The sequence below is a fragment of the Achroia grisella genome, unplaced genomic scaffold (assembly GCF_030625045.1).
Source record: "Achroia grisella isolate CSIRO2021 unplaced genomic scaffold, CSIRO_AGI_Agris_v1 utg474, whole genome shotgun sequence".
Taxonomy (NCBI): Eukaryota; Metazoa; Arthropoda; class Insecta; order Lepidoptera; family Pyralidae; genus Achroia; species Achroia grisella.
Genome location: NW_026712878.1, coordinates 896,578 through 910,451, shown reverse-complemented (window position 1 = coordinate 910,451; position 13,874 = coordinate 896,578). Strand labels below are relative to the sequence as shown.

Sequence of the window (13,874 nt, the reverse complement as noted above, 5' to 3'; positions counted from 1 at the left end):
CCTATTTAAATTAATAACGTGTGTGGTTTTACCAATCCCTAATTAATTATATTTGTTATCATCGAATAAACTATATGCGACTGATTTATTGATAAATAGAATAATATAAGTACCCGTTGAGTTTCTTGTCAGTTCCTTGAGATAAAAAGTGTTAAAAATCGCTTTAGTGGCAAAACATGTTTCATATGAGTTTAACTTTGATATTATATGAAATTTTAAACTAATTATCAAAATAACTTAAATCACTGAGTAAATAATCACTACATTATAGTTCAATTATTTTGTTTCTAATAACCATGAATTTAGTCTGTGGTAGTCATGCATAAATGTTCTGTTGCGATAGCTTTATTTGTGGTATAAAAATTCAAAAATCGAATCGCTACATAGTCAAGTTTTCCCTCCATTTCGAATTCCATTTTTAAATCTGACAAATATGCATGTACTACATCTAAGAATGAAAAGTAAAACATATTGTTTTCAGATTGTACTTGATTAAAACAGACCGCCGGACGTTTTAACATCTCAGAACAAGAAGAGGTAGGTGCACGGAATCGTGACATTAGTCTGTCATCGGGTAGTTTATTTTATTTGCATTCTACCCGCCCACGCTATCACGTTCTGATGCATGGACATTTAGAATAAATGTATATATTATACATCGTGCAATAGTATATTTCATTAAAAATATTTTTTTAGTCGCTAGAAAGTCGCTTAATAGATAAAATCCTTATTTAAAGAGATATAGAAGGAATATATGATTATTGAGCGAAATTTATAAGTCTAGAAAATAATGATTAAAAGCATTAGCTATCCTAGTATTGTATTGCCTACAAAGAATAAAAACTATCTAATATAATCTCTAATTCGAATCAAGTCTGTCTGTACTACGATTATTTCTAAACCGCACCGCTGGTTTACAGCACGACACACCAGTATAAATAACAGATTCAAAGTCTCCGATCTTTTAAAAAACACTAACACTTTAAATAAACATGAAAATAAATTCTCATTTTGCGTAGTCACATACAATAATACAAATTTGAAATAATAGCTGTTCCGCGATTTCGTCTGCTTCTAGTAGATAAAAGATAGCCTATATTCTATGTACACCAATTCATGCCAAAATTTTCTTAAAATCCTTTCAGCAGTTTAGTCGTGAAAAAGTAAAAGCAATCAGACAATACAGACATACATACTTTCACATTTAGAATATTAGCACAGATAAATATTAGCATGGACAAAAGATCCTCATCCGTTTTAAGTCGGTACATTACCTTCAACATAATTTAAGTAAAGTGGTTACAACTAACCTCCATTTTGTCCGTCGGTTCTGGAACCACGTCTTGACCTGTGCATCTGTCATTTTCAAAGTTTTCGCCAGTGACGCCCTCTCTGCGGACGCTAAGTACTTCTGCTTGTGGAACCTCTTCTCTAGCTCTGCTATTTGAAGTCTTGTGAAGGAGGTTCTAGGTTTCTTCCGTTTCGGTGGCGTTCTGTTCTGGTATGGGTGTCCAATCCGCCTTGTGATGGGGAATGATGCTGAAATCAAATGTTCAGTTTAGTGATTTTTTATGTAGGAATGGTATACAAGGTTACGGCTCAACTGATGGTAAGTGTTAATCGTCGTCGATATATATATGAACAGAAATATGGTCTTGCCGTGATGCGTTGATCAGAGCACTAAGATGTCATGGCTATCCTGTAATATCATTGCCTTAACACACCGATCACTAGAAACATAGTTCATAAAACACTACTAGGCACCTGAAAAAGTTGGGCGAAGGTAGCGAAACCACTTCGCCATGAGAGTATTCTTGATTTTTATATTTAAATAAAATTCATTGAACCCATAGGAAAACGAGTTAATTTCTTTTTCAAATCTTAATTCTGGATACATTGGACAAAGTCACGTTCAAAAACATATGTTTGTAGGTATACATTAAAAGTAATAAAAATAGATTTAATGTTTGTTTCAAACTTGCGGTTATCAAACAATCGCATCTGAATAATTACAGAAAAGTCTTATTATCCGAAGTCTTATCTTTATAATGGAAATCACGAATAAGAATAGCATTCGAGTAACAAAAGTCATGAATAAATAAAAATCTGATTAAACTTTATTCGCTATTAAATTACTCATAGCCTATAAATGCGCTTCGTGATTACTACAGACAGAGGCAGCAATCAAAATTTCTCATTCATAATAAATGTTAAATTATATGTTGATGGTCGTTCGTGGAAAATCGCCTTAAAAATGACTGGACTAAAGTTTGTTACACACAATACGAATCGAATATTCTTTAGTTAATGTTATTTATGATTAAAGCTAGTCTTAATACTTTGATGACATAATGCCATATCTGATCGATAACTGGCTCTAAAAGACAATAACAAATAATCCATGGGTACCAACGTATAAATTTCAAAAAAGGAACATTGAAACCAATCGTTCGTCGAAGCGGTTACGCGTAAGTTCTCTTTTCAAAATTACATCCAACATGGCTGACTAGTAATTGCATTTTAAAATTCGAACCTCAATAAATTATATTCGTTTATATGGAGCTCAGAGATTGGTTGAACGTTCGTAATGACCAGTATTTTTCGTAATCGATCGATTTGCATTAAATGATCCGTGAGATGAGATCATGTCGTTAACTATATTACATTTGATTCAATGTCAGTTCAAAATTCATAATCGACAATGTAATGATCATGAATAGTGGACCATTTGGATACAGTCATTTCGAATTCATTTTAGATTCGCAGACCGTAAAATGACTTCACATTAGTATACCTATATATGGACTAGTATTTATAACTTTACATAGAATTTACTAAGATGTATCAAAACAAATCTAAGTAAAATAGATCTAATAAAGTTAAGTTAAGTTAGTTAATACTAAGCTTAAGTATTGGAATTTTTTTATAATATAATTTAATATATTAAGATTCAAGATTGTGCAGTTTTTAATTATTTATATTCGACTAGGGTACGTAATTTTATTTTCAGTCTAATGTATACGTATACAAGAAAATCTCAAACATAAACTGTCCAGTGCAACCCTGTTCCTGTTACCCTATTCTAAATTCAAACTACCAACTCATTCGTTCTCTACTCAAACACAGAAATGTATTAAAAGACGCGCTCCTATTGGCCGTTCAGAATGGTAATGGTTGCCTCACGTGACCGCAAATTGTCCTCAATTGCGGGGGTAACTTAACCATAGTTTAAGAGCGTACTTAGTGACTTTTATGTCCTCACTAAATATTAGAGTTTAAATACGCTATTTCGTGCATTTTACTTCTGATTGCCAGACAATGGAACGGCATAGTTATATTGTAGTAATTTGTGTTACAATACGAGGAATTTCAAAGGTACTTTATTTACCATTTACTTTGGTACACTTAGGTATCTTTGTTGTTATTACCGTGACAACTGGCAGAGCGTTGCAGTATATTATGTAAAAAAATGTGTTTCTTGTTTGTTTTGTATAAAATTTCGTTTAATGCGTCGTAAAGCTATGTACGTAACAAAATTACTATAAACATATATGACTAATTGACATGTTGCGTAATGATTTTATACATAATACTTCATAAATTATTATATGCTTTATAAAGTATGTATAAAATCGTCATGTACTGTAGTAACTAATAGCTACCAGACTGCCAAAGAAAGGAGGGTAATATATTTCGAATGCATGTTCAGATGAAATTACATCCTATATTCTGCAGAATGAACACTCAATATTTTATAACATTATAAAAGAATTGTTTATACAACGTGTATTTAAAATAAAGTCATGATACTTTCTGGTTGATTCATGCTTAATAAGAGTACCTAGTCTATAGTATTTTGACGATATGTCAAATGAATGAATGAATTAAAATATTTATACTATTTAATACCTTTAAAAGTTATTGAATTTTTATTTTGTTCGTACGATTTGATCTATCGGATAACATTAAATTTGTAGGTCTAATCGAGCCGATATGTAAATAAAACATGTCTCGTGACGACATAATATGGCCTTGATCGTTCGGGTTCCAAATTGTGCGAGAGAAAAGTCGCCTTAAATGAATTTAGTACATGGGTACATATATAAATGAATGTCATTTAAAGCCAAACTCTCCCTTTTGTATTGGTATAAAATCAATGACTTCCACAATTTTATTACATACTAAAATGCTGCAATCCAAATGTAAAGAATTCTACAGCGTATCCCTTTGTCTCTACAGCACATAAAAAAGTGTATTCAACTAAATGTAGAAAACAATAAAAGCGATTACTTACATAGTCTATGGTAGGCACACTTGTGTCACATGGCATCAGGGTAGAAAAGGGTGGCGTAACAAGATTCCGTGGTCCTAATTCGGTTACGCCGTATGATTCATGGGCCCGTCTATGTGGCTACCGACAGTGGTTGTTAGTTACAACATTTTGTATAGGCTTTTGTGTTCCAATTTTGATTTTTTTTCTTCTTATTATCATTGTACAGCATTGTAATTTCTTTTTATTTGATTTGTTATATAGTACTAAAATATTGGTGTTAAATCATAGATTTATATACTGCCAAATAGTTACTTATATTATAGAAAGGATACACTGTAATTTTAGCTATGTTGAAAATAAAAAATATAATAACAATTGTTTTAGGTATATTTTTATAATAATATGCAAAGCAAAATAATTAGGACGCTCTTATTTATACTCCTAAACTTATATCGTTTAGGTACCTACTTTAACAAACAGAGATACAGTATGGATACAAAATACCATTATAATTTATTTTATCACTCGCCATCACTGTAAAACTAATTATATCAAAGATAAACGTAAAGAAAAATTAACAAACAAATTAACATTGAAGGGTTTAAGCATCTCAGAGGGTAATCCCTTTATGATATTATCCCTTTGGGCAACCCTTTTCTCCCCCGGTTGGGGTTTTGGGCACTCAAAGTGAATCTGTTTTATATAATGTTATCATTTTATTACACCCTTCTGGCATTTTCAGGGCTTTTAAGAACGTGTATTATTTTGAGGTAAATGTTAGAAAAGCTACTATTTTAAGCCAAATTTATATTACGACTTAGTTTCAATAGAAAACTTTTATTATAATTTATTAGTTACATATATAAGGCAGAAGTATTCAGCACGATATCAAATTTTCACTTTTAACACTCAACTTTTCACGCCACATTTACATATCAGATATGTAAACGTGAAAAGTTGATAGCAATATTGTAGGTATAACACCAAAGAGATCTTTTAGAACTACTTTTAAGTTATTTGAACTAGTTTGATAATGCGAATTACAGACTAAGAGCTGTAACATAGAAAATATAAGCTGAGACTAATGGAAAAAATACACATACCTTCTTATTTTTACAATGATGAAATTAATTTTGGACTCGAAAATTCTTCACGCATTATCTATTTCGTAATGTAAATTATTCTCAAAACAGTAGGTACTCTATAATAATTTATTAAAACTAATAAAAAAATTCGGTATATTTTAAATATAGAATGGAATGAGTTGCATCATTCCATTCTATATTTAAAATATACCGAATTTTTTTATTCGTTTTAATAAATTATTATAGAGTAAAATAGAAAAATTATAATTTAAAATTTTGAAAATAGAATGAATTTATTGCACATCGTTGTATCTATACTTCAGTCATATTTCGTCCAATATTCGACGCGCGCGAAAAAGAAAGGACGGGAAGACGAATGCCTGACGTCTAATTGGGCGCAGACGTCACTTGGGATTACAGACACTCGTTCCATCATTCCGATAGTCGTATTTGTCTACGCCTGTTGAGTTTTCGTCCACTGTGACTTGTATGATTTCATGGTGATTTAGGTACAATTTTCAACTGTTCAAAGGGGAAAACGTACTCTCAATACGATTGTTTTTTCCATGTGTGAAGTTGTATTCTAACTTCAGTTATTTAGTTATTTCCTTTCTAACTTCAAGAACAATGTGTCCTAGTTAACTATTAGGAAAAAGAATTCTTGGTCTTAATTATTACTCCAAACTACTTTATATCTACTTTATATAAAAATCAGAGATTCTACACTCGAAATTGTCCATCACTACGTATACTTAAACTGCAAACTATCCAGCTAGGTCCAATTTTGAGAAAAAGGTCAATCGTCGAATCCAACTCGGATGGGCAGCGTTCGGGAAGCTCCGATATATCTTTTCGTCCAAATTTCCGCAGTGTCTCAAGACGAAGGTTTACGACCAATCAGTGATGTGTACAGAGATGTGGTCGCTAACTATGGGCCTCATGAACAAGCTCAGAGTCACTCAGAGGGAAATGGAGAAGGCTATCTTGCTGCGGGCTATAAGGCTGCTCGGAGTTTCTCTGCGTGATCGAATCAGGAGATCCGCAGAAGAACCAGAGTGACCGACATAGCCCGAAGAATTGCGACTGAAGTGGCAATGGACAGGGCCACATAGCTCGTAGGACAGATGGCTGTTGGGGCAATAAAGTCCTCGAGTGGCGACCACGGACCGGAAGACGCAGCGTGGGAAGGCCTCCTCCGCAAGGTGGACAGAAGATCTGGTCAAGATCGCTGGAAAGCATTGGATGCGAGCAGCGCAGGACCGATCGTCGTGGAGATCTTTGGGAGAGGCCTATGTCCAGCAGTGGACGTCTTCCGGGCTGCGATGATGATGATAATGATGATTACTTATACTACTACTTATATCAAATTTCTCCAATTTAGGATAGTAACAGATCCGCTAAGAACTAAATGTAATCCTCCCTGTTGTATCATTGAACTAATTGTATTATATATTTTTAAGTTATGTTGTCGAACTTCTGGGCAAAGGTCCCTTCCTATGTTATCTTTGCTATACCACCTAGAATCAGGCCTTGTTTATCCTTTATCTTACTTATCGGTGCTTTACAAAGCAAACTTGTAAATTCTCATCAACAGTGTAGCAATAATGTCACCGTTTCCAAACAAAACTGGACAATGGGCGGAACGGAAAAATAAATGGACAAATCTCATACATATTGCACGCAACAAGCGAACTCCCAGTTCCCACTAGTTACGACGAGCGGGAATCCGGTGTACGGCACCGACTCATGGAAAATTCAACGGTTGAAAGCGGAATGCAATCGAGGTACGGGTTACGTTGCATATTGGAGTAACACTGCACTCGTTCGGTTCAACGAAGGCTACCTTTATGACGTTGTGCTTTTAGTACACACCCTGTTCAATATGTGTAAAACAACAACTTATATAGTGGTTATACATTCCTAATATAATTATGTCTACAGATACATATTTTAAGAAATACTGGGTATCTCTAGAAATCACTAGTTCCTAAGATTGATAGTTTAAAAGAACGTCCATTTATTTAATGTTAATACATTTTTATATGTAATGAAATGAATTCTGAATTATTTTTTCTTGTATTACCTATGAGTCGATGGATTCTTCGAATGTGTATTGTTCAACCAATCTCAGACGTCTGAATGGATTTTAATGAAATTTGCTGTAAAAATATAAAATAAAAACTAAACATGGCATAGATGAATACGATGAAATTATAAAAAAATAACCGGGGCGACAACTAGTACCCAGTACCTACCTGTCTTTTGGTCACAGAAGTAAAATACGTTGTTGAACGATTCTAGGTCTTAAAGTAATGGATTATGGTTCGTACGGTATGTTCATCTGGATTATAATTTTCATAACAGGGCGAAACCGCGTTTATCCGCAATTAGGTAACCCCAGTGGGTCGAATGATGACAGCGAAGGGACAAAATTTTAATGAGCACGCGTGTAGATAATCGGCGCGTCATGTGAACGTCTCACGGACGTAATTAACTTGCCGGCGATGGAATTTTGTTTGCGTGATATTTTGTGTAATATGATTGGTACTTGTAACTGAGTGAATTAAATCTTTTTTTACAGATTTTACAGGAAAGTCTAACTAGCAATACATACAGCGAGCTTGTATTGTGTAATCAACGAGGCAGAGCTTGTATGTAAGTATTATACAACTAATAGATATTTTTTATATAACAGGAATATCAACTAAGTAATGGTAACGCTGAAAGCGAGTCCCAATTAGATATATTTATACTGAAGCATAACTAAGCTATACCACAGCTTTTTCTGTGCTATTATATATCCATTGCTTTTAAAGCCAATTATAAAGGTATCTATGTATATCTATTTGATCTTAGTGCGCAATAATAAGTTAAATAATATTATCATCATAATTTGAAAACACTATATGCAATACCACTTAGATTGTTCAGTGATGTTCTAATCTTTCTAAGGCGGTGTGTTGCTGCAATATAATATTTTACGGACGGCTGGTCCCGCCCGGCACCCATATATTTACACATTTGAAATATGGCAGCTTTTATAACCTCTCACGTTATGGATTGGTGATAAAATATATCAGTATTTAGGCATATTTTTATGGCAACATCCCCATATTGTCGGTTTATGTGTCGTAAACAGCGACAGTGGTAAATGTTAATACACTTTATGGTGTTTAATTGATTAGTTTTATATTGTTGAGATACATAGATGGGTACCTACTTATAATTTAATAAAGATAATATTTTATGACTGTAATAAATGGTGCACCCGCCTGTGCTAAGTATTGGATGATAGGGTTAGGTCTGTTTGACTATCGTGCCAAGTTTATCAGGACTTATCATGATACTTTCTGGAGGGAATCGCGTGTAGGTCTGTCCACCTTTCACTGCTGGTCTGTTCAGCGTCCATCAATATTATTTCAAATTTGGAACGCTAATTTAGTTGAATAAACATTAACATGAGTTTATATTGTATTATTACTATTGATCCATGTACGATGGAAAACGGTATCTATATGTAATAACATAAAGTATATGACACGATAGCAATAACACAACCGGCGAGAAAGGGCGGGCGTCTATTTTCACACATGCAAACAACATAACCCACGAGTATATCATCGCATATTGGTTCGCGTCAAATTTTCATAACACCAACGATCCTGCCACCCGCGGGAAATGCGGGCTGAGAGGTTTCCACTAGGGTTGTCACATATATAGTCAATTACAGTTAAATTATACAATAAAATAAGCAGACTTTGTACAAAGTCGAGTGTGTGGGTACCTCTGTCTCATATAATTTAGCAAGCTGCAGAGCAGTATCTGTGTAGTAGGCATTTCTGTTGCAGGGTAAGATATAGCAGTGAATTTACAGGATACAGAGCCAGAACATCTTAGTTGTCTGTACGATGACGTGAAGATCATGGCACTCTTTATGTGCATTGACATAGGCAATGGTTTCCATTTGCTACCAGGTAGCCCATTAGCTTGTTTCCCATTCCAGTTTCATGTAGAAATCTCGCCTAAAATAGAACAAGATTTTGAAGTGAACAAAGAAGTGGTTGGTGGCAACCCTATTTTGAGGGGAGGTGTTGGTAATGTGAGCCTTAGTTTAGTGTATTCTATCGATGATTTTGTTGTGCATTTTGATGGCCATGAAAATAACGTTGTAAGAAACGAAATTGTACTTCTAAGTTTCGCTTATAAATAAGGGGGATGGAGGAAGAAAAGCTTTTTACACCAATGATTGCCTGGGAAAAAAGCAATACTACAAATATTAAACTATAATACAAGTCTTCCAATAATTTATATTTTTTTGCCTTTTTGAATAAAAATAGTAAAATGAAAGTATTGTAACTTTTTCCTTGCCAATCAAGTCAATCAAGCGTTATCTTTCAAAAACTACTAATCCTACTACCGATATTAAATTTGGAATAGCTTTTTGAATTAGTTACTTCGGTTATGGAATGGATTCGAAAATATCCCAATTCGCTTCAGTATATATTATTTTTTAATTTTGTGCTTATGTTTTACAAATATTATAAAAAACATAAGAGAAATTAATGAACTTTATGTTTTTGTTTCTCGCGACATTTGTTTCCACTTAATCATAATGAAGATCCATACATACATAGTTATAAAATGTTAGCTAATGTAATGATGAAAAGGATTAATCTGTATATTCAAATAATCTTCAAATCAATAGTTTTCTTTTTATTTAGTCGTCTTTACCCGTTTATAAACATTATTACCGTCGCGGTAGACACATTAAAGGCTTTAAATGCCCCAATCCCATTATTTTATTGATACAAATAGCGGTGAGCGCTAATAAAATAACTAAACTATTGTAAAATGCCAATTATTTGTACCTATTAATTATATCATTACGTTATGGCGGCGGACTTCAAACAATTAGGCCGGGTAATGAAGAGATCAGGCTGTTTATATAATTACCCTAATAGTGTTTTAACGTATAAAAGTCGTTTTGTGACTTTTTTTGTCATGATAATCCAGTACTGTAATATCCGTTGATATTTCAGTGGTTTTCTTACTATATAAAAAAGTACCTATATTTTTTGATATTATGTTGCAGTGTTTTAAATTAAATTAGTTTCCCAGTGTAGTACAATGCTCAGTACTGTTTCTAATATACTCAATTCATCCTGATTTTTGTATAGACGAAATTTTTGATAATTGTGTTGTGAAAGATATTTGTAACGATAGAGATGATAAACATGTCAAAAGAAGACAATACTCGTCAAGTGTGCGAGAAGTTGTGATATATGAAGATGTTATTACTGAGGAAGTCGGAAATGTATTATTATTAGGTAGTAGTAATATAAGATAATAATTATTTTTAATATTACCTAATTCCGTTGTGACCTAAATTCTGACTCAGGCATTCATTAACCAAAATAATAGAATAACACAGGTCGTGCCGTCAAAGCAATTGAAGTGAATTGCAAACTAAAACGATTATGCTGTATCAAGCCGAGAAGACTCGTAATGACTCATCACATGGCAATGAACATAAGATATCATTACAAAACAGTAGTACCAACGAAATTAAATAGTAACAATAAAAATGCATTTACAAAAGTTTAGACATTAGATATACCTAGTATATCTAATGTCATATATGATACTTACCGTAATAATATAATACTGATTTATTTAGAAAGCTGTTTTTTATAACTACGTAGGTACTGTTTTTGTATTGGTACTATATTTTAATCCCCAATTATATATAGATACTAGAATAATCAATAACATGTATAATATAAACTAATTAAGAGCAAAAGATAAAGAATCTCCATAATAATATAAACGCAAAAGTTTGTGATGTTTCATGAATGTTTGATTGTTTTTTTACTCAAAAACTGAACCGAACAGATTCAAATATAATTTGGTACCTACATCATATTCTAAATTAACATACAGGTTTATTTTTTCCAAATTCACGTGAGATTCGCTGTGGGATACAGCTAGTATTTAGACATAAATGAATATAACATATGTAGGTACCTACTAGCTATGACCAGCAACTTCATCTACTATATGGCAAAAATAAATCCTTATATCTGTCATTCTGGTACAATTTAACGCCTCCAATTTCATTCAGATTTGTTAGATTTGTTGAGCAGAACATATGTTATGAGTCGCATAAAGGAAACAAATAGACAGATAGGAAACATCAGTATGGACTGTGATAAAAACGACTAATCAGCAGTCCATTGTACAATGTCCTCGTATAGCTAAAAACCGTACCAAATGGAGGCAAATAGCGAAGAGCTCTATCGTCAAGGAGGACAACACAGAGATACCATTGTGAAATCTTCTTATGTCGTTCACTTTTGACAGAGTGGACGATTGATACTGCCGTTTCAAAGTCAATGAACATTGTGAAATCACCGCTATAAAAGCGTCAAAAAGATCAGTCAGTAATTGAAGCTTGGACGCGGGTTAGGTAAAAATTTGTGGTCACCATAATGACCCTGAGGCGGAAATGGCCACTAGATAGGGCACTCGGAACGATTACATTGTCTATTGATTTCGTGAAACATTCACTTTTTTTGTCAACATAAATTATTTACTTATAGTTTTTACTGTTTTAAAACAATTCTCTTCCTGATTTATAACAATTGGTAAGTTGCGACTGTAGTCTTTGAACTTACTACTTACTGTTTTAATATTTTGTCTTTTTCCTATTTTTATACCACAGTGAAAAACGTGAAAAAGACGCATTCTCCTGTAATCTGAATTTCAGCACCAACTATTTTCAATTACTCGTATTTGAAAATTATAATATACGTACCTTATTCTCTTCTATAATTTAGATATCATATTTATTCGTATTACTAACGTCTTACGTCGGCTTTCGATTGTTTTTAGTTAATAAAATATATTATCTTTCCAGAATGTTAAACAAGTATCTACCTACCTATAACAATTCATAGCTTTTTACATAAATCAGTAATAATGTGAAAATTAATATTTCAAAATTTTATTTTGATTCAAACTTACAGTGTATTATCTATCTACAGAAATTTATGTAATTACTATTTACTTTTTGCAATGACAATCCATAAAACATCTAATTATGCTGTAATCTATAATTATTGATAAAATACCTACTTCCAATTTAGCGATTAAATAAGAATATTGCCTCATTATTATTTAACCGGTATAAGTAATTTCATACAACCTCAAAATATTCAGATTTATACAAAAAATATATTATTTAAAATACTCTCCGTTTGTGTCACATCCCGACATTTTTTGTCACCACTTAAGTACTTCCGATGCTATAAAAATAAATATAGATCCAGGGAGCTATTGACTCAATTACAGAATGGAAGTCCATGTTTCCACTATGCCGGTGGTCGCAAAAACGCAGGGCGACCGACGCGTGGTCAATCCGTCGCCCGTGATATCCGTCCGTCCGTCGTAAATTGTAGCTCCAATTTGTTGCTTGACAAATTGCAAATTCGGCTAAAAAATTAGTATACAATAGATTTTATAAATACAGATTTCTTTAATAAATATTTATTCAATACTATTCTTGCTCAGATGTAAATAGAAATGTTTATAAATAGGTTACAGATATATTACGTGTTATCAATGTAGATAATTAAAATGTATATTGATAAGGCTAACAGTAATTGTTATGTTTAAGAATACCTAAAATCTTTAATGAATTTAGGTTTCTTTTTTAACTATTACCTAACCAATTTTGTTGTTGTTGTTACACGTTTCATAAATTAAGAAAGATGTAAGTATAAAGAACAGGACAAGTAACAGTTCCGCTTATTCGTAAAATAGGTTTATTAGACATTGAACTTTTTTATTAATACAGGATTTAAAATACAGTGGTTTTTTTTGTTATTGCATATGATTTATTAGTTATTAATTAATTAAATGCGTTATTTTTTCAAACACAATCACACAATCTACTGACATAATATTGTTTAATATTTTGTTAATTTTCAATTAAAATACAAATACACTAATGTTTATATTTTTTTTAATGTATTCAACCAATTTGTGATAAAAGAAGCTGAGCGGCGCGGCGCGGCGGCGGTGCGGCGCGACAAATTACAGTGAACAAGGCGCCTTCAATCTCACCTTACCGCCGGAAAGAACGAAAAAAAAGGAAATAGTTTCCTAGGTGTGTCATCGCACGCAAGGGTATAATCGCCAGGGACATTGTCACCCTTTTTTTCTTGTTTTTTTTTTGTTATTTGGATAAGGAAATTGTGCATGAAGATTTGTGGTCGCTTTTTTATTTTGTATAGTACCTACTGGAATGTTGCTTATCTTAGTCGAAAGAGTTAAATGGATTAAAATAATATTTTAATAAACATCGTAAATATCTGTTAAAACAGTAGGATTGGTTTTTATATTTGGAAGACTTATGATAATAAATAGGTATAACAATATATACATACACATGCTTTAAAAAAATACTGTAAAAGATTCAAATAATTCTATTTAATTAATTCATATTTCTGAGCTTT

At 32.6% G+C, this 13,874-nt stretch overlaps 1 protein-coding gene across 1 annotated transcript in view; it reads right to left on the bottom strand.

Annotated features, from left to right (window-relative positions):
• Positions 1–13,874, bottom strand: part of LOC131845518 (T-cell leukemia homeobox protein 2) — a 30,355-nt gene that overhangs the window by 15,360 nt on the left and 1,121 nt on the right. The window contains exon 2 of the mRNA XM_059194589.1: positions 1,311–1,539. Within this exon, the coding sequence (XP_059050572.1) occupies positions 1,311–1,539 (229 nt within the window). The remainder of the gene's footprint in view (positions 1–1,310; positions 1,540–13,874) is intronic.